The sequence below is a fragment of the Scyliorhinus canicula genome, chromosome 5 (assembly GCF_902713615.1).
Source record: "Scyliorhinus canicula chromosome 5, sScyCan1.1, whole genome shotgun sequence".
In the NCBI taxonomy this organism is placed as follows: domain Eukaryota; kingdom Metazoa; phylum Chordata; class Chondrichthyes; order Carcharhiniformes; family Scyliorhinidae; genus Scyliorhinus; species Scyliorhinus canicula.
The window spans coordinates 221,470,769-221,492,557 of record NC_052150.1 but is presented as its reverse complement, the minus strand read 5'-3'; the positions used below and the strand labels follow the sequence as shown (position 1 = coordinate 221,492,557).

Here is a 21,789-nt window from a genome sequence, read left to right as displayed (position 1 = left end):
AAACCTACCCCCACCCATTGGATTTCCAGTTCCCTTTCCGGGTGTGGTAGTGGAAAGAGTTCCTTTCTATCGCCCCGATCTGTTCCCCACAATATCTGGAAAATGTCAATCAAACATCCCTTAACCTTCTCACTTTCAGGGAACACAGAGTTAGTTTGTGTAATCACCCCTCACGATTCAATCTGCGTGGGTCCATTCTAGCAAATCGACACTGTGGTGAGATAACCACTGTAGTTATGTGTACTGCAGTAGGGGGATGTATGCCTGTACCTGTAATACAGGTTCCTCCGGTAAGCCCCTGCCGGCTAGCTCCGCCCACAGGGAGCTTGTGTATAAATATGCATGAGAGCTGCTCAGATCCTTAGTCTACAGTTGCGGATGCAGGGACAACATTGTACAACAATAAAGCCTCTATTGAACCAGTCTCTCGGCTTTGAGTATAATTGTTAGTGCTACAGACACTGCTCTCTCCAATGCCAATTTAGCTCACATTACTCCTCGTGTGGTCTAACCGGTGCTTTGTACAGCTGACGTATGACTTCTACCCCCTTGTATACTAGTCCTCGACATCGTAGAATTGTTACAGCACAAAAAAGGGGCCATTCTGCCCATCGTGTCTGTTCCAGCTCTCCGGATGAACAATTAACTGAGTGTCATTCTCCTGTCTTCGACCCGTAACCCGGCACATTCTTCCCTTTCAGATAACATTCCTTTTTGAAAGCTTCGATTGAACCTGCCTCCACCACACTCTCAGACAGTGCGTTCCAGACTCTAACCACCCACCCGCTGTGGGGGGAAAAATTCCTCATGGTACTTTCGGCACTTCTCCGAATTAGTTTCAATCTGTGCTCTCTTCTTCTTGATCCTTTCACGAGTGGGAACAGCTTCTCTCTACCTCCTCTGACCTCTCATGATTTTGAGCATCCCGGCCCGGGGCAGCACGGTGACACAGTGGTTAGCCCTGCAGCCTCATGGCGCTGAGGTCCCAGGTTCGATCCCGGCTCTGGGTCACTGTCTGTGTGGAGTTTGCACATTCTCCCCGTGTCTGCGTGGGTTTCGTCCCCACAACCCAAAGATGTGCAGGATAGGTGGATTGGCCACGCTAAATTGTCCATTAATTGGAAAAAATGAATTGGGTACTCTTAAAAAAAAAAAGATGATTTTGGGCATCGCTATCAACTCTCCTCTCGACTATTTCTCCCAAGAATAACAGTCCCTAACTTCTCCAATCGCTATTGATATAAAGGGCTGCTTTCCATTAGCCTTTTGCGTATTTTCTCTCCCGATTTATGATATTTTAATTATGGAATCCCTACAATGCAGGCAGTGTCCATTTGGCCCATCGAGTCTGCACCGACCCTTCGAAAGAGCCCCTGACCCTTATCCACTCCCCCTGTCCACCCCACCCTATCCCTGTAATCCAGAGCCTAATCTGCACATACCTGGATACCAAGGGACAATTTATCACGGCCAATCCACCTAACCCGCACATCTTGGGACTGTGGGAGGAAACAGGAGCACCTGGAGGAAACCCACGCAGACACGGGGAGAAAGTGCAAACTCCACACAGACAGTGACCCGAGGCTGGAATTGAACCCGGGTCCCTGCTGCTGTGAGGCAGCAGTGCTAACCACTGTGCCACCTTGCCGCCCATGATTTACTTCGCCTGGAGTCACAAGTCTCTGTGCATCCACTGTTTCGAGTCTTTCATTATTTACGAAGCACCCTGATCTATCCTTTTTAGGATGAGATCACATTTGCAGTAACGGAAGAGCGCATGAGCACTTGAAATAGGGGCAGGCGTAGACTATTCCGCTCCTACAGCCTGCTCCACCGTTCACTACCATCATCTGTTCACTATCATCACCTGTTTAGAGATTATAAAGAGCTAGGATTCAAATTAAAAAACAGGTCCTCAAGGGTCATAATCTCCGGATTACTGCCCGAGCCACGTGCAAATTGGCATAGGGAGGCAAGAATAAGGGAAGTTAACACGTGGCTGAAAGAGTGGTGTGGGAAAGAGGGGTTCCTTTTCATGGGACACTGGCATCAGTTTTGGGACAGGGGGGACCTATACCATTGGGATGGTCTCCACCTGAACCGAGCTGGGACCAGTGTTCTGGCGAAAAGAGTAAATAGGGTGGTCAATAGGACTTTAAACTAGAGATTGGGGGGGAACGGAAAGTCAGGGAGCCAAGAGGTGAAGGAATCAGTGGGAAGCGTAGCTGCTTAGGATTACAAAAAATCACGAAAAGACAGAGCTCAGGAGAGGTTACGATAGTCCCCATCTCACAAAATATGACACAGTGTATGGAAAGGCTCAGTAAACCAAGGTCCACCACACTAAGAAAACAAAAAGGGACAGTCAATAGGGAATTAAAGGTGCTATATTTAAATGCCCGCAGTGTACGGAACAAGGTAGATGAGCTTGTGGCCCAGATTGTGACTGGCAGGTATGATGTGGTAGGCATCACAGAGACGTGGTTGCAGGGGGTTCAGGACTGGCAGTTAAACATCCAGGGATTTACAACCTATCGAAAAGACAGAGAGGTGGGTAGAGGGGGCGGGGTTGCCTTGTTAATTAGAAATGAAATTAAATCAATAGCACTAAGCGACATAGGGTCAGACGATGTGGAGTCTATGTGGGTAGAGTTGAGGAACCACAAAGGCAAAAAAAACCATAATGGGAGTTATGTACAGGCCTCCTGACAGTGGTCAGGACCAGGGGCACAAAATGCACCACGAAATAGAAAGGGCATGTCAGAAAGGCAAGGTCACAGTGATCATGGGGGACTTCAATATGCAGGTGGACTGGGTAAATAATGTTGCCAGTGGACCCAAAGAAAGGGAATTCATTGAATGTTTACAGGATGGCTTTTTGGAACAGCTTGTGATGGAGCCCACAAGGGAACAGGCTATTCTGGACTTAGTGTTATGTAATGAGCCAGAATTGATAAAAGATCTTAAAGTAAGGGAACACTTAGGAAGCAGTGATCATAATATGGTAGAATTCAGTCTGCAATTTGAAAGAAAGAAGGTAGAATCAGATGTAAAGGTTTTACAGTTAAATAAAGGTAATTACAGGCGCATGAGGGAGGAACTGACGAAAATCGACTGGAAGCAGAGCCTAGTGGGAAAGACAGTAGAACAGCAATGGCAGGAGTTTCTGGGAGTAATTGAGGACACAGTGCAGAGGTTCATCCCAAAGAAAAGAAAGGTTATCAGAGGGAGGATTAGGCAGCCATGGCTGACAAAGGAAGTCAGGGAATGCATCAAGGCAAAAGAGAGAGCCTATAATGTGGCAAAGAGTAGTGGGAAGTCAGAAGATTGGGAAGGCTACAAAAACAAACAGAGGATAACAAAGAGAGAAATAAGGAAGGAGAGGATCAAATATGAAGGTAGGCTAGCCAGTAACATTAGGAATGATAGTAAAAGTTTCTTTAAATACATTAAAAACAAACGGGAGGCAAAAGTAGACATTGGGCCGCTCCAAAATGACGCTGGTAATCTAGTGATGGGAGACAAGGAAATAGCTGAGGAACTTAATAAGTACTTTGTGTCAGTCTTCACAGTAGAAGACATGAGTAATTCAGGAAAGTCAGGGGGCAGAGTTGAATATGGTTGCCATCACAAAGGAGAAGGTGCTAGAGAAACTAAAAGGTCTGAAAATTGATAAATCTCCGGGCCCAGATGGGCTACATCCTAGAGTTCTAAAGGAGATAGCTGAAGAAATAGTGGAGGCGTTAGTTATGGTCTTTCAAAAGTCACTGGAATCAGGGAAAGTCCCAGAGGATTGGAAAATCGCTGTTGTAACCCCCTGTTCAAGAAGGGAACAAGAAAAAAGATGGAAAATTATAGGCCAATTAGCCTAACCTCGGTTGTTGGCAAAATTCTAGAATCCATCGTTAAGGATGAGATTTCTAAATTCTTGGAAGTGCAGGGTCATATTAGGACAAGTCAGCATGGATTTAGTAAGGGGAGGTCGTGCCTGACAAACCTGTTAAGAGTTCTTTGAAGAGATAACAAATAGGTTAGACCAAGGAGAGCCAATGGATGTTATCTATCTTGACTTTCAAAAGGCCTTTGACAAGGTGCCTCACGCGAGACTGCTGAGTAAAATAAGGGCCCATGGTATTCGAGGCAAGGTACTAACATGGATTGACGATTGGCTGTCAGACAGAAGGCAGAGTTGGGATAAAAGGTTCTTTTTCGGAATGGCAACCGGTGACAAGTGGTGTCCCGCAGGGTTCAGTGTTGGGGCCACAGCTGTTCTCTTTATATATTAACGATCTAGATGACGGGACTGGGGGCATTCTGGCCAAGTTTGCCGATGATACAAAGATAGGTGGAGGGACAGGTAGTATTGAGGAGGTGGGGAGGCTGCAGAAAGATTTAGACAGTTTAGGAGAATGGTCCAAGAAGTGGCTGATGAAATTCAACGTGGGCAAGTGTGAGGTCTTGCACTTTGGAAAAAAGAATAGAGGCATGGACTATTTTCTAAACGGGGACAAAATTCATAATGCTAAAGTGCAAAGGGACTTGGGAGTCCTAGTCCAGGATTCTCTAAAGGTAAACTTGCAGGTTGAGTCCGTAATTAAGAAAGCAAATGTAATGTTGTCATTTATCTCAAGAGGCTTGGAATATAAAAGCAGGGATGTACTTCTGAGGCTTTATAAAGCACTAGTTAGGCCCCATTTAGAATACTGTGAGCAATTTTGGGCCCCACACCTCAGGAAGGACATACTGGCACTGGAGCGGGTCCAGCGGAGATTCACACGGATGATCCCAGGAATGGTAGGCCTAACATACGATGAACGTCTGAGGATCGTGGGATTATATTCATTGGAGTTTAGGAGGTTGTGGGGAGATCTAATAGAAACTTACAAGATAATGAATGGCTTGGATAGGATGGACGTAGGGAAGTTGTTTCCATTAGCAGGGGAGACTAGGACGCGGGGGCACAGCCTTAGAATAAAAGGGAGTCACTTTAGAACAGAGATGAGGAGAAATTTCTTCAGCCAGAGAGTGGTGGGTCTGTGGAATTCATTGCCACAGAGGGCGGTGGAGGCCGGGACGTTGAGTGTCTTTAAGACAGAAATTTATAAATTCTTGATTTCTCGAGGAATTAAGGGCTATGGGGAGAGAGCGGGTAAATGGAGTTGAAATCAACTATGATTGAATGGTGGAGTGGACTCGATGGGCCGAATGGCCTTACTTCCGCTCCTATGTCTTATGGTCTTATCATGGCTGTACAACCGTTCCCACCTTGCAGAGTGCTGCTCCTTACCTCAGGCGAGGGGAAGTTGGTCGGGACTTTGCCGTCAATTGTGCTGGTGAGCAGCATGTCTCCAAGGATGCTCTTCAAGTGCTGGGCCATGACAATCTGCTGCTCGATGCTGCAGTGATTCTCCAGGGACAGGATGACAGGATAGGGAGAGACCTGGGAACAAACATCACAACACGTCGTCACTACAGTGAACAGGCTTCGGCCTACAACAAGGAGTTAGGAACAGGGCACTATTGCGAACAGGAGGCAAAGAGTGGAGTCGACATAATTGGCCACCTTTGATGGAGGCCTTGCTCTATGTGTGGAAAGCAATGATATCAAAGTGATTAAACCCCAATTGATCATCAAGGTTTGATTAGGGATGACCTAATAGAGGCCTTGAGTTCATAAAAGGGCTCAATAGCGTGGACATATCGAAGATGTTTAACCTTATGGAGGAAACCACAGTTAGAGGCCATAAATAGATGATAGTCTCTGATAAATCCAATAGGAAATTCAGGCAAATCTTCTTTGCCCAATAGTGCAAATGGGAACTCACTACCAAAAGGAGTAGTTGAGGACAGGGAAACCAGATAAATGTATGAAGGGGAAAGGAATAGAAGGATTTGCTGACAGGGGGAGATGAAGTAGGGTTGGAATGAGCCTCGAGCAGAACATAAACCAATCGGGCTGAATGGCCTGATCTTTGTTGTAAATTTACTCCAATCCACATTCTGAGATTTTGTTCATAATCCTGTTGATAGACAAACCCATGAATGTTACTAAAACCAAACCGTTAGAAGGAAAGATATGCATTTAGATAACAATCTAGAAACATGAGGCCAACCTGCAAGGTGTGCTACAGCCAATGAAGTACTTCGGAAGTGTAGTCATTATTGTAATGACGGTAACGTGACAGTCAATTTGCGGACAGCAAGCTCCAACAAACTACAATGAGCAAATGACAAAATAATGAAGAATGCAGGAGAGCGTGCCAGGAGCAATGCCAGGCTTACCGAGGTGTCAACCTGGGGAGGCTACAGCATGATTACTTGTGTACCAAACAGCACAAGCAGCAAGTGGTAGACACAACCAAGCGATTCCACAAAAAAACACATCAGATCTAAGCTCTGCAGTCCTGCCACATCCAGCGGAGGAGGCTCCACAAATATCCCCATTCTCAGTGATGGAGGAGCCCAGCACAGTATGTGCAAAAGACAAGTATGAAGCATTCGCAACAATCTTCAGCCAGAAGTGCCAAGTGGATGATCCATCTGGGTCTCCTCCAGAGATCCCCAACATCGCAGATCTCAGTCCTCAGCCAATACGATTCACTCCACGTGATATCAAGAATTAGCTGAAGGCACTGGATACTGCAATGGCTATGGACCCTGACAATATTCCAGCAATAATCCTGAAGACTTGTGCTCCAGAACTAGCTGTGCCCCTAGCCAAGCTGTTCCAGTACAGCTACAACACTGGCATCTACTCGCAATGTGGAAAATTTCCCAGGTGTGTCCTGTACACGAGAAACAGGACAAATTCAACACAGTCAATTGCATCCCATCAGTCTACTCTTCATCATCAGTAAGTGATGGAAGGAGCCATCAACAGTACTATCAAGCGGCCCTTACTCAGCAATAACTTGCTCAGTGACACTAAATTTGGGTTCCGCCAGGGTCATTCAGCTCCTGACCTCATTACAGCCTTGGTTCAAACATGGACAAAAGAGCTGAAGGCCAGAGGTGAGGTGAGAATGACTGTCCTTGATATCAAGGCAGCATTTGACCGAGTATGGCGTCCAGGAGCCCTAGCTAAACTGGAGTCAATGGGAATCAGGGGGAAACTCTCCACTGGTTGGAGTCATACCTGGCACAAAGGAAGATGGTTGTGGTGGTTGAAGGTCAATCATCTCAACTCCAGGACATCACTGCAGGAGTTCCTCAGGGTAGTGTCCTAGTTCCCAAACATCTTCAGCTGCTTCATCAATGATCTGCCTTCCATCATAAGGTCAGAAGTGGGATGTTTTCGGATGACGGCACAGTGTTCAACACCATTCACAACTCCTCAGATAATGAAGCAGTTCATGTCCAAATGCAGCGAGACCTGGACAATATCCGAGCTTGGGCTGACAAGCGGCACGTAACATTCACGCCAAGCAATGACCATCTATCGCCCTTCAATGTCAATGGCACTACCATAGCTGAATCCCCACCATCAACATCCTGGCGGCTATCAGTGACCAGAAACTGAACTGGACTAGCCATATTAATACTGTGGCTACAAGAGCGAGTAACTAACCTCCTGACCACCCCCCCCCCTCCCCCCACCCTCCCCCCACCACCCTCAAAGCCTGTCCACCATCTAAATGACACAAGTCAGGAGTGTAATGGAATATTCCCCCATTTGCCTGGATTAATGCAGCTCCAACAACACTCAAGAAGCTCAACACCATCCAGGACAAAGCAGCCCCGCTTGATTGCTCCCCTTCCACAAAACATTCAAACCCTCCACCACCGACAAACAGTGGCAGCCGTGTGTACCATCTATAAGATACAGCATGTGCTAATCACAGTGCCACCCCTGTGAGGCAGCAGTGATAGCCACTGTGGCACCCCGTGAGGCAGCAGTGCTAATCATTGAGCCCCCCCCCTGTGAGGCAGCAGTGCTAAGCACTGTGTCACCCCCGTGAGGCAGCAGTGCTAATCGCTGAGCCCCCCCGTGAGGCAGCAGTGCTAACCAGTGTCACCCCGTGAGGCAGCAGTGCTAAGCACTGTGTCACCCCCCTGTGAGGCAGCAGTGCTAATCGCTGAGCCCCCCCCCCGGTGAGGCAGCAGTGCTAACCACGTGTCACCCCCTGTGAGGCAGCAGTGCTAAGCACTGTGTCACCCCCTGTGAGGCAGCAGTGCTAATTGCTGAGCCCCCCCCCCCGTGAGGCAGCAGTGCTGAGCACTGTGTCACCCCCTGTGAGGCAGCAGTGCTAATCGCTGAGCCCCCCCGTGAGGCAGCAGTGCTAACCACTGTCACCCCCTGTGAGGCAGCAGTGCTAACCACGTGTCACCCCCTGTGAGGCAGCAGTGCTAACCACGTGTCACCCCCTGTGAGGCAGCAGTGCTAACCACGTGTCACCCCCTGTGAGGCAGCAGTGCTAAAGTGTTGGCGCTGTGCAAAATGCATTTTCTGCTGAGAGACCACCGTGCACAGCTCCGGGGGGTCCTCACTGCGACAGGGAATCAGGAGGCCAGGAGAAAGTGGAGGGAAAAAATGATTTACGACGATGGCCTTGCAACTGAGTTACCGCAGCTTCATCAGCAAAGACTGAACAGATCGGGCCATTTTCTTTTTTTGAAAAAGGAAGAGGTTCGGAAAATCACGAACGGGCTGGGCAGGGTCGATGTCGAGTGAATGTTTCCACTTGTGGGAGTGTCCAAAGACAGAGGCCTGGATCACGGTCTTTAATAATCCATCGAGGGGAGCATTGATGGCGGATTTCTGGGCTGGCAGAGGGTAGGGGTTAGGAGATTGAGGGACCTGTTTGTGGAGGGGAGGTTCGCGAGTTTGGGGGAGTTAGAGGGGAAGTTTGGGCTCCCCCCGGGGAACATGTTTAGGTACATGCAGGTGAGGGCGTTTGCCAGGCGGCAGATGGAGGGGTTCCCCTTGTTGCCCCCACGTGGGGTACGGGACAGGGTGCTCTCGGGGGTGTGGGTTGGAGGAGGGAGAATTTCGGACATATACCGGGTAATGCAGGAGGTAGACGAGGCCTCGGTGGAGGAACTGAAGGGTAAATGGGAAGAGGAGCTGGGTGAGGAGATTGAGGAGGGGACGTGGGCGGATGCCCTGGAGAGAGTGAATTCCTCCTCTTCCTGTGCGAGGCTTAGCCTCATACAGTTCAAGGTGCTGCATAGGGCCCACATGACTGGGACGAGGATAAGTAGGTTTTTCGGGGGTGAAGACAGGTGTGCTAGGTGCTCGGGGAGCCCAGCGAACCACGCCCATATGATTTGGGCATGCCCAGCGTTGGGGGAGTTTTGGAAGGGGGTAGCAAGGACGGTGTCGAGGGTGGTAGGATCCAGGGTCAAGCCAGGCTGGGGACTCGCAATTTTTGGGGTTGCAGTGGAGCCGGGAGTGCAGGAGGCGATAGAGGCCGGGGTCCTGGCCTTTGCGTCCCTAGTAGCCCGGCGGAGGATCTTGCTCCAATGGAAGGATGCGAGGCCCCCAAGCGAGGAGGCCTGGATCAATGATATGGCGGGGTTCATTAAATTGGAGAAGGTGAAATTTGCCCTGAGGGGATCAGTACAAGTGTTTTTCAGGCGGTGGCAGCCTTTCCTGGACTTCCTGGCGGAACGGTAGGGAAATAGGCTGGCAGCAGCAGCAACCCGGAGGGGGGGGGGGGGGGGTTTGGATTGGGGGGAGGGGGATCTGTGTACATGGGTATGTGGGATGTGGCGGGTGCTATCTCTTTCCCTTTTGTTGTTTGGGTGTTCTTTTGTTTTTTTTTCTTTTTCCTTTTGTTTGAAGTTGCTCTTGAAGTTGGGGGGGTATTGTTCTTGGGGTGTTACCTCGGTTGTTTGTGAATAGAGTCAAGATGTTTATATTTTGTAAAAATTTCAATAAAAATTATTTAGAAAAAAATAAATCCATCGAGGGAACGAGGAGAGAGGTCTTTACTGGCAGAGTGGCCAGAGTGTCGAACAAAATAGCTCAGATGCTTTCCAAAGGAAACAGGATCGTGGACACGAGAGGAAGCAGCAGAAACTTATATACATCTACCATCTAAAGCACTGAGACATCCCATAGGCACTTCACAGAAGCTTTATAAAGAAACGTTTGACAGCATAGCCATACGAGGAGACATTAGGACAGAGGGATAGAAGCTTGGCCAAGGAACTGCGTTTTAAGGAGCCGGGAAGCGAGGCCGTGAGGCAGCGAGATTTAGGCAGAGAATTGCAGAACTCGGGGCTCAGACAGCTGAGCGATGACGGCCACTGGTGGAGGGATTGAGCACAGGGCTGCACTGTGGGGCTGGAAGAGTTTACAGAGATAGTTGGGGGGGGGGGGGGGCTTAACCATCTACCCTGCCTTCTCCTGTTGAGGTGGGTGGGGCGGGTTGGCGACGTTTGAAGTCAGCAGCTTTAGCGACGGGAGTACAAAGTTTACCTTGCAGCCAAATAGAAGACCGAGGTCTGGTACAGCCTGGGTCAGTCCGCGACGGTCGCCGGAGGGGGTGGGGGGAGGGAACGGGAGTCGGTAGCTTGGGACCAGAGACAACGGCTTCAGTCTTCCGAATGTTTCACTGGGAGGAAATTTCCGCTCTCCCAGGACGACGTCAGAGAAGCAGTCTGATAGTTTAGCAAAAAAAGGAGGAGTTGGAGACAGGTGGTGGCGAGGTGGAGCTGGGCGTCATCGGCCATGAGGAAAACTAATATGAGGCCGACCTACGCGACCCGCGCCAAGCGACCTTCACGACCCACCATTTTCTCTTACCTTGTTTGTTGCTGACAAAAATGGACAAAATGGTTTTGGGTCCCTTTGGCCCCCAGAACTTTGGAAAAAAAGGCTGCGATCATATTAAAAAATGCAACCGCACTGCGCATGCGTGCCCGATCAACAGGGTGCATGCGCACCAATGATTGGGCGCGCATGGGCAGCACGGCCAAATTTCTTTTATCTGTTCCTGGCCATTTTGAAGTCCGCTTGAAGCCGGCATTATTAAAATCCGGCTGTTGCACGCGGATTTGCGCCAGCGGGAGCGCCGCGATAGACGGCTCACCGACCCTCCCGACACCCGCACTCGACCCACCCGCGGGTCGCGCCCCAGAGTTTGACAGTGCCCACCATAGATGAATCCAAAAGGCTCCCTGGCTTGCGAAGAACTGAGCAACCAAAATCTAGGACTGAAGGCTTGCGCTGAGTGCTTTGAACCTCGGCTTACCTTGAATGCGTATTGCTGTATGGTTTGAATGACGTCCTTGAAGAGGATTTTTGAGGTTAGGGTGTAGCCGTGATAAATGACCGGTTCGCCGTCTCGCCCGTCCCAACAGTCCAGCTCCACACAGCGGCAGCCTTTATTCAGGGCACTGTGGGCAAGATACCATAGCTCAGCTTATTATAGCATCACACAGTGTAGGAGGCCATTCGGCCCATGGTGCCTGTACCAGCTCTACAAAAGAGGAATCCAATTGGTCGCACTCAATTGCTCTTCCATAATCCTGCAATTGTGTTTCCCCCTCGAGGCTTTCTCCAATTCCCTTTTGAAGGTCATTGTTGAACCTGCTTCCACCTCCCTTTCAACAACCCCCTCTGTCAAAAACTCTCCCAATTTCCCCATCTGGTTCTTTGGCCAATTACCCTAAATCAGCTTGACTGCCAAGCTGCCTCTCACAGGAAAGTCTCCTTTCATTTTACTCCAGCAAAAACCTCTCCGAAAATTGCTTGCTTCTGTTATTTTCCGTTAATTTTGTAAGGAAGAATAGGGAGGTCAGTCTTTACGTGGAAGGTTCAAGTCTAGGTGGGGTGAAGGAACAAAGAGATCTTGAGTTTAAAAATACATCAATCACAAAACTGCGCCAGAGGTTAGTGAAGTCGTCAACAAAAGCAAACTAGGCTTTATTTCAGATTCACACAGTGCAGAACAGGCCCTTCGGCCCATCGAGTCTGCACCGACTCGTGAAAAACACCTGACCTGCCGACCTAATCCCATTTGCCAGCTCTTGGATGCTATGACGGGCCAAGTGCTCATCCAGCTACTTTTTAAAGGATGTGAGGCAACCCCGCCTCTACCACCCTGCCAGGCCGTGCATTCCAGGCCGTCACCACCCTCTGGGTAAACCAGGTTTTCCTCAAATCCCCCCCCTTTACCTCCTGGCGCTCACCTTGAACTTGTGTCCCCTCGTAACTAAAGAGGGAGACAATTGAAAAGTAGGGAAGTAGGGGCGGCACGGTGGCACAGTGGTTAGCACTGCTGCCTCACAGCCCTGAGGGTCCAGATTCCATCCCGGCCCCGGGTCACTGTCCGTGTGGAGTTTGCACATTCTCCCCTGGTCTGTGTGGGTTTCGCCCCCACACATCCAAAAAAGATGTGCAGGGTAGGTGGATTGGCCACGCTAAATCCCCCCTTAATTGGAAAAAAAAAGAATTGGGTATTCTTAAATTTATATATTTTTTTTAAAAAGGACCAAAAACAAAATTAGGCAGGTTATGCTAAATCTGTATCAAACCGTGGTCAGATCGCATTGCATATAGTTCTGGTCGCCATGTTCTGAAATGGATATCGAGGTGCGAGAGAGAAGATTTACAAGCGTGATATGAGAAATGGGTCTATGTATCAGGAAAGGCTTGTCAGGCAGGGTCACTCTGCTTTTGAAACATAGGTTGAGGTGTGACCAAGTAGAGGTGTTTAAAATTCTGAACGGTTTTGATAAGAGTGGAGAGAGAGAGAGAGAGAGAGAGAGAGAGAGAATGTTTCCTCTTCTGGAGAAGTGTGTGTGTCATCAATAGAAGATAGCCACCAGGAAGGTAATCGGGAATTCGGAAAAAACAAATATGGAGTGGTTGAAGCAAATATTGCAGATGTATTTCAGGGGAAAATCATACAGGCTTTTGAGGCAGATAGGAACACATGGTTTTGACAGTAGGCTTCAGGCCGGGAGGCTGGAGCATGAACTGATATGGCTAGTTTCCATGCCCTCCGACCAAATCTCCTACCTAATCCTTTGGTACATCATGGAATTTTAACCTCAACAATGCAGGTAATGCAACCTGGGCTGTCAAGCACACTGGGCTAAATCGCTGGCTTTGAAAGCAGACCAAGGCAGGCCAGCAGCACGGTTCGATTCCCGTAACAGCCTCCCCGAACAGGCGCCGGAATGTGGCGACTAGGGGCTTTTCACAGTAACTTCATTGAAGCCTACTCGTGACAATAAGCGATTTTCAATTTTTCATTTCATTAAAATGTACCTCAACCATTCCCTGCTACTAATCCCCCCCCCCCCCCGCACTGGGATAATCCACTCTATCCAACGCTCTCCCTCTCCAATGATGAAGACTGAGTAACACCTCCAGAGACAGTCCAGGAGGAGAAAGAGGCAGATATTCTGGCCTTTGGCTCCCTGGTAACCCGGACACGGATATTACTGGCTTGGAGGGACTCAAAGCCTCCGAAGTCGGAGGCCTGGTTAACCGACATGGCGAGCTTTCTCGGCCTGGAGAAGATTAAGTTCGCCTTGAGAGGGTCAGTGTTAGGGTTCGCCCGGAGGTGGCAACCGTTCATTGCCTTCTTTGTGAAGAATTATGGACAGCAGGCCGGGGGGGGGGGGGGGGAAGCTTGGGTGGCATAGATTAGGGCAGGGGTGGGCAAACTTTTCCGTGCAAGGGCCACATTCAGAAATTCACAATTTTAAAGGGCCGCATAGTATATTAAGTAAAATAATTACTTCACCCGGTTATGATTCTGGGCGCCTCATATAGAACATAGAACATAGAACAGTACAGCACAGAACAGGCCCATCGGCCCTCGACGTTGTGCCGAGCAATGATCACCCTACTCAAGTCAACGTATCCACCCTATACCAGTAAGTAACCCAACAGCCCCTCCCATTAACCTTAAAAAAAAATTTTAAATTAAAAAAAATTTTTTTAAAAAAAATTTTTTTTTTAATGACTTGGTGGGCCGCATAAAGACCTTTGGCGGGCCGCATGCGGCCCGCGGGCCATAGTTTGCCCACCCCTGGATTAGGGGGTTAAATAGCCGTGCCTTGGAGGCAGCGCCGGCCCTAGGGTTGCTGGCGCCCCGGGCAAGCTGAACTTCGGCGCCCTTGGGGGGGGGGAGCCGAGAGGGGGGGGCGGGGCCGAGAGGGGGGCAGACCCGAGGGGAGGGGCGGACCGAGCCGGGGGGGGGGGGGGGGGGGGGGGGCGGACCAAGCCGGGGGGGGGGGCGGATCGGGGCGGGGGGGGCGGAGCGGGGCGGACCGAGCGGGGGCGGACCGAGCGGGGGCGGGGCAGGGTGGACCGAGCGGGGGCGGACCAAGCGGGGGCGGGGCGGGGGGGCAGACCGAGCGGGGGCGGGGCAGGGGGCGGACCGAACGGGGGACCGCCATGGGGGAGGACGGCCACCGCGCATGCGCTGGTTGGCACCGGCCCAACTGCGCATGCGCGGGACCCGAGTCTGGCGCCCCCTAGCACATGGCGCCCCGGGCGACTGCCCGAGTTGCCGGTGCCTTGAGCCGGCCCTGCTCGGAGGGACGGGTGTCGGTGTTTGCACTATGTTTATTGTTCTTTGTACACTGTTTCTATACTGTTGTTGCTTGTAATGCCAAAAATACCTCATTAAAATTGTTTGTTAAAAAAAACACCTCCATTGCAGGAAGAGACATACCATCCCCCCCACCCCGATTTCAAGCTTTTGTTTTTGTAGCAGGCTTCAATACCTGATGTAGGCCTCAATGCTGCTGGGTCCTTCGAGCTGGTCCTTCATCAGGTAGGTATTGTGGGAGGATGAAATGTAATACTTATTGAGCGGCTTGGTCATGTCCTGATAAACCTTGTTGTGTTCCTGGTTGAAAATGTCGCCGGCGGGCGAGAGCAGGTAGCACATGAAGCCATCCTTGGTCATGAGGGACTCATGCTTTGCTGATGACAAAACAAACAAAGGAGCCGTTACTATCACCTGCACTATATTCTGCATCAGGCTCCAGGGAGAGGTTGGAAAGTAGAGATACCAATTTGCCGGGATTGGCTTGGGCGTTTCAAACATTTGAAGATTATTTTTCCTGTGAGCAACAAGAAGAGAATTTTTAAAAATCATGAGGGTTGTTGTGTTTATTCCATTTTCTTTGAACAATTTCTGAATGGGGATGGGCTGTTTGACCGACAGTCAAGGGGCTGGTTGAGCTCGGTGGGCTAAACAGCTGGCTTGTAATGCAGAACAAGGCCAGCAGAGCAGGTTCAATTCCCATACCAGCCTCCCCGAACAGGATCCGGAATGTGGCGACTAGGGGCTTTTCACAGTAACTTCATTGAAGCCTACTTGTGACAATAAGCAATTATTATTATTACGGGAATTAGGCAATCGAGTAACAGTCCTTTTGCTTTCTGATTGGCTATGGGAAAGATGTTCTTTAATTGGGCAGCCAGTGGTGTGAGCTTGGGGGCGGGGTGGTTAGAGGCAGGAAGTCACGCGATGAAACCCTCCAGGAATACCATCCCGCAGAATTGGCAACACCATGTCAAAGCGAGCGCCATCGAAGGGCAGCGTCGTACCCTCCTCGTTCAGCTCGTACTGTTGAATGAGCTGGCTTGCGTACTCCGCGTTGGCATTTTCCCTTTGCTCCTTCCGTAGGAACTCTGTCAGTTTCTCCAATGTCAGGACGCGGTCCTTCTCGCAGTACGCCTCGAAGATCGTCGCGATCTCCTCACGCTCCGTCACCAGCTTGTAAAACTCCTCAATCTCTTTGCCATAGATGTTGCCGTCTTTCGTCTTGTCACATTTCTGTGGGAGGCCAAAGGAGAGACCGCGGTCTCAAATCAAATCGGGGGGAAAGGGAACGGCGGCAAGAAAATGACAGACGGCGGCTATTTGCCCCACTGAGTCTGCACCGGCTCTTTTCAAATGGCAATCCAGCCAGTCCCACTCTTTGGATCTTTCCCCAAATCCCCTTTAAACATAGAATATAGAACATACAGTGCAGAAGGAGGCCATTTGGCCCATCGAGTCTGCACCGACCCACTTAAGCCCTCACTTCCACCCTATCCCCGTAACCCAATAACCGCTCCTCACCTTTTTGGACACTAAGGGCAATTTATCATGGCCAGTCCACCTAACACGTCTTTGGACTGTGGGAGGAAACCGGAGCACCCGGAGGAAACCCACGCAGACTCGGGGAGAACGTGCAGACTCCGCACAGACAGTGAGCCAGCGGGGAATCGAACCTGGGACCCTGGCGCTGTGAAGCCACAGTGCTAGCCACTTGTGCTACCGTGCAGCCCCAGTTTGGTTACTGTTCAAACTCTACCCACTACCCCATCAGGCAGTTGCATTCCAAATCCTAACCACTGGGTATTAGAAGGGGTGCTGCACCGACGGATGTGTGCACCCCACCAGTGTCTACTTGCAGCCCTCCCAGGTTAAATTGGAGCTATTAGTGCCGTACCAGGGAACGCACATGGAAAACATGCCTGGACGGAATAGGGACTGCTGGCGATGCACACTGTGGAGGAATAGTTCACACACACGTTTGGGCTCAGATATGAGGAGCGTGTTTGAGTGCTGATGTCATGCAGCCCCATCAGAGAGCCAGTGCCCCCCTCCCCCCCCTCCCCCCGACATCCCCCTCCCCCCGCCCTTGCCGATTAAGGAGTTGTTTTCAATGCTGTACCGCGAACAGGTCTTTCGCGTACATATCATCCACTTCGATGTTCATCATCTGCAGAAACCGTTTCACTTCACCCAGATTCATTTTATTGTCTTTGTTAATATCGGCCTTTTGGAGATAAATCTGGAACCATCTGCAGGACTGATTCAAGGAAACTGCTCAAACAGTCAGGACAGCAAGGCTTTGCAATCTCCCCCAACACCAAACTAAAATACTTGAGCGTTAAACTCATTCTTACCTTCTACTGTCCCCTTCTTAATGGTCAGTTCCCCTCATCAATGGTACGGCCCCGTATCTAAGGAAGGATGTACTGGCCTTGGAAAGGGTCCAGAGGAGGTTCACAAGAATGATCTCTGGAATGAAGAACTTGTCGTATGAGGAAGGTTTGAGGGCTCAGGGTCTGTACTCGTTGGAGTTTAGAAGAATGAGGGGGGATCTTATTGAAACGTACAGGATACTGTGAGGCCTGGATAGAGTGGACGTGGAGAGAATGTTTCCACTTGTAGGAAAAACTAGAACCAAAGGACCATCTCAGACTAAAGGGACGATCCTTTAAAACTGAGATGAGGAGGAATTTCTTCAGCCAGAGGGAGGTGAATCTGTGGAACTCTTTGCCGCAGAAGGCGGTGAAGTCCAAGTCACTGAGTGTCTTTAAGACAAAGATAGATAGGTTCTTGATTAATAAGGGGACCAACGGTTATGGGGAGAAGGCAGGAGAATGGGGATGAGAAAATATCAGCTATGATTGAATGGCGGAGCAGACTCGATGGGCCGAGTGGCCTAATTCTGCTCCTATGTCTTATGGTCTTATTATTGGTCCGGTCCCCACATTAATGGTACGGTCCCCATGTTAATGCTACAGTCCCATTATAACTGCTCACCCCTCTGTAATGGTACAGGCCCCTCGATAATAGTACGGTCCCCACGTTAATGGTACGGTCCCCTTCTAACCACTCACCCTTCGTTAATGGTATAGTCCCCCTATAACTACTCACCCGTTGTTAATGGTACAGGCCCCTCGATAATGGTACAGGCCCCTTCTAACCGCTCACCCCCTCGTTGATGGTACAGGCCCCTTCGAACCACTTACCTCTTGTTAATGGGACAGGCCCCCTCTACTACCATGCCCTCATTAACGGTGCTGGCCCTTTTCAGAGCTTGGCCAAGCTAGCAGAAGCATGGCTACCAATAGTGGGATGAAAAGTTGGTGGTGATGACGGAGGTTTGGGGGGTGAGGGCCCACAAACAGACAGAATTGGAAGAGATTCCAGAGATCTTTGGAGGGTTGCAGGCGGTTACAGAACTCGGGAGGACTGTAGGGGTTGATGATTGGGGGTGATACAGAGACAGGAAAGGTGAGGTAACGGAGGGATTTGGACACGAGGATGTGAATCTCACCCCGGGCACCGGGGGTGATGGGTGAAAGGAAACTGCTGCAAGTTAAGATTCACAGCAACTAGGGTTTCACAAACAGCAATGTCATAACAACCAGAGAAGCTGTGTTTATTTAAACGCGCCGCTGGTTGAAGGATAAATATTAGCCAGGACACGAGGGCTCTTCGAAACACGTCTCGGGATCTTCTGTCCCCGTCTGGGGAGCGGACTCCTGGATGCTGGAGGGGGCACTTAAACCCACAACTCTGACTCTGAGGCCAGTGGTATTATCGGCTGAACCACACCAAGAGCTGGGAGGCGCTTACTGGTGAACAGTGGTCAGTGTGTTAGGCAATCCTGCCTCAGGAAGCAGGGAGGCCAGGGAGAGTTTCCTGTACTCCATTGTGAGGCTGTACTGTCTCATCTTCCCCCAACCTCCCCCCCCCCCCCCCCCCCCCCCCCCCCCCCCCACGCACTAATATCAGCTATCGTGGCCTGGCTGTCTACTTTCGTGTGAAAACAGACATGGGAAGAAAAAAAAGGCTCCAACCAGAAGTTGGCAGTGATCCGAAGGCCCATTGTTCGGACAGCACAAGCCAGCGGGATATCTAATCGCTGCTTATACCCAGCTGTTATTGCGATTAGCCGACACTCACTGGGAGTTACCAAGGATTAGTTTCATTTTTTTTTAAAAAGCAGCAAAGCTGGTATTTATTGTCCATCCGCAATTAGTACGCATTCGCCTCCAGAGGTTGTGGGTTCAAGCCCCACTGCGGAACATTAACACAGAGCTTCAGGTTGGCACTCCAGGACAGTAACTGAGGGCGGCACGGTGGCTCAGTGGTTAGCACAGCTGCCTCACAGCGCCAGGGACCCGGGTTCAATTCTGGCCTCGGGTAATTGTGTGGAGCTTGCACTTTTGCCCAGTGTCTGCGTGGGTTTCCTCCGGGTGCTCCGGTTTCCCCCCACAGTCCAATGATGAAGAGTGAGCAGCTGTCGATGTGATGTTCTGATCAATATTTATCTCTCAATCAACATCAGGAAAAAAAACAGCTGGTCTGGTAATTACCATGGGCTGGATTCTCTGATCCCCGATGACGCCAAAATCGGGGGCAGCGCTGCTTTTTGCAACACTCCATACATTGCCTGATGCTCCGCCCCCGTCCGAGTTCCGGACGGCGTGGGACACGTGTGGTCTGACCCGTCGGGAACTCAGCGCGGTGGCTGCGGACTGCGGTGTCAGTCAGAGGAGGACCGATCCACGGGCAGGGATGGACATATTCAGGGCTGGGGGCTACTGTGGTGAGGCGGTCTGGGGCGCGCGAGCCTGCCGAAGGGGGGGGGGAATATTTCATTGGCCAGGTCCGCGAGCGTCATCCGCCATGAAGCACGGCGCGGCCGCTGCAGGCGCAGCCGGACCCAGCAATTCTTCAGGCCGCCACTGTTCGACGGCGGTAGAGGGCGTGAATGGTGAAGGAGAGTGGATGCGAAGCCAATCAATTCGCCCCACTCCCTCCCCCACCCACTGCCCACATGGTGCCCAATGCCTCCCCCACCCAGTGCCCACATGGTGCCCAATGATCCCCACCCAGTGCCCAATGCCTCCCCTACCCAGTGCCCATGTGGTGCCCAATGCCTCCCCACCCAGTGCCCAATGCCTCCCCTACCCAGTGCCCACGTGGTGCCCAATGCCTCCCCACCCAGTGCCCAATGCCTCCCCTACCCAGTGCCCACGTGGTGCCCAATGCCTCCCCACCCAGTGCCCAATGCCTCCCCACCCAGTGCCCAATGCCTCCCCTACCCAGTGCCCACGTGGTGCCCAATGCCTCCCCACCCAGTGCCCAATGCCTCCCCCACCCAGTGCCCAATGCCTCCCTTACACAGTGCCCATGTGGTGCACAATGCCTCCCCCACCCAGTGCCCAATGCCTCCCCACCCAGTGCCCACGTGGTGCCCAATGCTCCCCCACCCAGTGCCCACGTGGTGCCCAATGCTCCCCCACCCAGTGCCCACGTGGTGCCCAATGCTCCCCCGCCCAGTGCCCAATGCCTCCCCCACCCAGTGCCCAATGCTTCCCCACCTAGTGCCCACGTGGTGCCCAATGCTCCCCCACCCAGTGCCCAATGCCTCCCCCACCCAGTGCCCAATGCCTCCCCACCCAGTGCCCACGTGGTGCCCAATGCTCCCCCACCCAGTGCCCAATGCCTCCCCTACCCAGTGCCCAATGCCTCCCCCACCCAGTGCCCACGTGGTGCCAATGCCTCCCCCACCCAGTGCCCAATGCCTCCCCCACCCAGTGCCCAATGCCTCCCTTACACAGTGCCCATGTGGTGCACAATGCCTCCCCCACCCAGTGCCCAATGCCTCCCCCACCCAGTGCCCAATGCCTCCCCCACCCAGTGCCCAATGCCTCCCCCACCCAGTGCCCACGTGGTGCCCAATGCCTCCCCCACCCAGTGCCCAATGCCTCCCCCACCAGTGCCCAATGCCTCCCCCACCAGTGCCCATGTGGTGCCCAATGCCTGCCCCACCCAGTGCCCAAAGCCTCCCCTACATAGTGCCCACGTGGTGCCCCGTGAAGGATACTGGTCCAGCCTCTCCCTGTTGTTCATTTTTGAATCTCTCTTCTTGAGCTTGTTGAGGCCATTGATCCAGTGTTTGGCTTCCTTCTCGTCGGTGGCAACGAGGTCAAGGTTCTTCTTCCTGCCCTTGAAGATGATGGTGAAGCAGCGGACAGCAGGAATATCCATGGCGAACCTCTGCATGCCCTCGGACTGGTGGCCAGGCCGCAGTTCCTGAATATCATCGATTGAGACTGTGGGGGAACAGGGACAAACAGGAGGTCAGGTCAGGGAGGTGGCTACCTTCCTCAGTGTCTGCAAATTGATATGTAATTTAAACCCAACCACACACAGAGCTGAGTGCAAAGGCTGCTCTCCACATTCTATCCTCCATAACCCCCTCCCCCCGAGGTCTTCCAAACCTCTGCTGTCCGAGTGTCTTAACTCACGTTAAGTCCCACTCCCCTATCACTCCCGTGCTCGCTGACCTAAATTGGGTCCCAGACAAGCAACACTTTGGTGTTAAAATTCTCATCCTCGTTTTCCAATCCCTTTGCAGCGTTGCCCCTAGATTTCTCCGAAATCTTCTCCAGTCCCATGGCCTTAGAAACCCATACAGTGCAGAAAGAGGCCACTCAGCCCATAGGGTCTGTACCGACCCACTAAAAGAACACCGTACCCAGACCCACTCCCCCATCTCTATCCCCCTAGCCCCCCGCCTAACCTCCACAGCTTTGGATACAGCAAGAACTTTCAAACAAGAGGTTAAACCAAGATATAAATGCCTGGATGCAAGATGATCCCATGGCACCATTCCAAGGGGAGTAGAACATTCCTCTGCCCAGTGTTTATTCCCTCACCACTACCACTATAAACAGATCAACTTCCCAATGATTTCCTTTTGCTCTTTGCTAGAATTGGAAGTGGTGATGGCCTACGAAACCAGCGACTGCATACAACAACAAAAAAATGAGTTATAGAATTTACAATGCAGAAGGAGACCATTCTGCCCATCGTTTATGGAATGTATCCGCGACAGTTTCCTAGAACAGTATGTGATGGAACCTACGAGGGAACAAGCGGTCCTAGATCTTGTCCTGTGTAATGAGACAGGATTGATTCATGATCTCATAGTTAGGGATCCTCTCGGAAGGAGCGATCACAATATGGTGGAATTTAAAATACAGATGGAGGGTGAGAGGGTAAAATCAAATACTAG

General features: G+C 51.2%; 1 protein-coding gene across 3 annotated transcripts in view; it reads right to left on the bottom strand.

Annotated features, from left to right (window-relative positions):
• The window catches only part of plcd1a (phospholipase C, delta 1a), a 178,731-nt gene that overhangs the window by 30,858 nt on the left and 126,084 nt on the right, over positions 1-21,789 (bottom strand). For all 3 annotated transcript variants that reach the window (XM_038798567.1, XM_038798568.1, XM_038798566.1), the window contains 6 exons: positions 20,596-20,824; positions 16,639-16,768; positions 15,524-15,752; positions 14,692-14,893; positions 11,199-11,343; positions 5,288-5,440 (listed from right to left, as the gene is read on the bottom strand). In XM_038798567.1, coding sequence (XP_038654495.1) covers positions 5,288-5,440; positions 11,199-11,343; positions 14,692-14,893; positions 15,524-15,752; positions 16,639-16,768; positions 20,596-20,824 — 1,088 coding nt within the window. The remainder of the gene's footprint in view (positions 1-5,287; positions 5,441-11,198; positions 11,344-14,691; positions 14,894-15,523; positions 15,753-16,638; positions 16,769-20,595; positions 20,825-21,789) is intronic.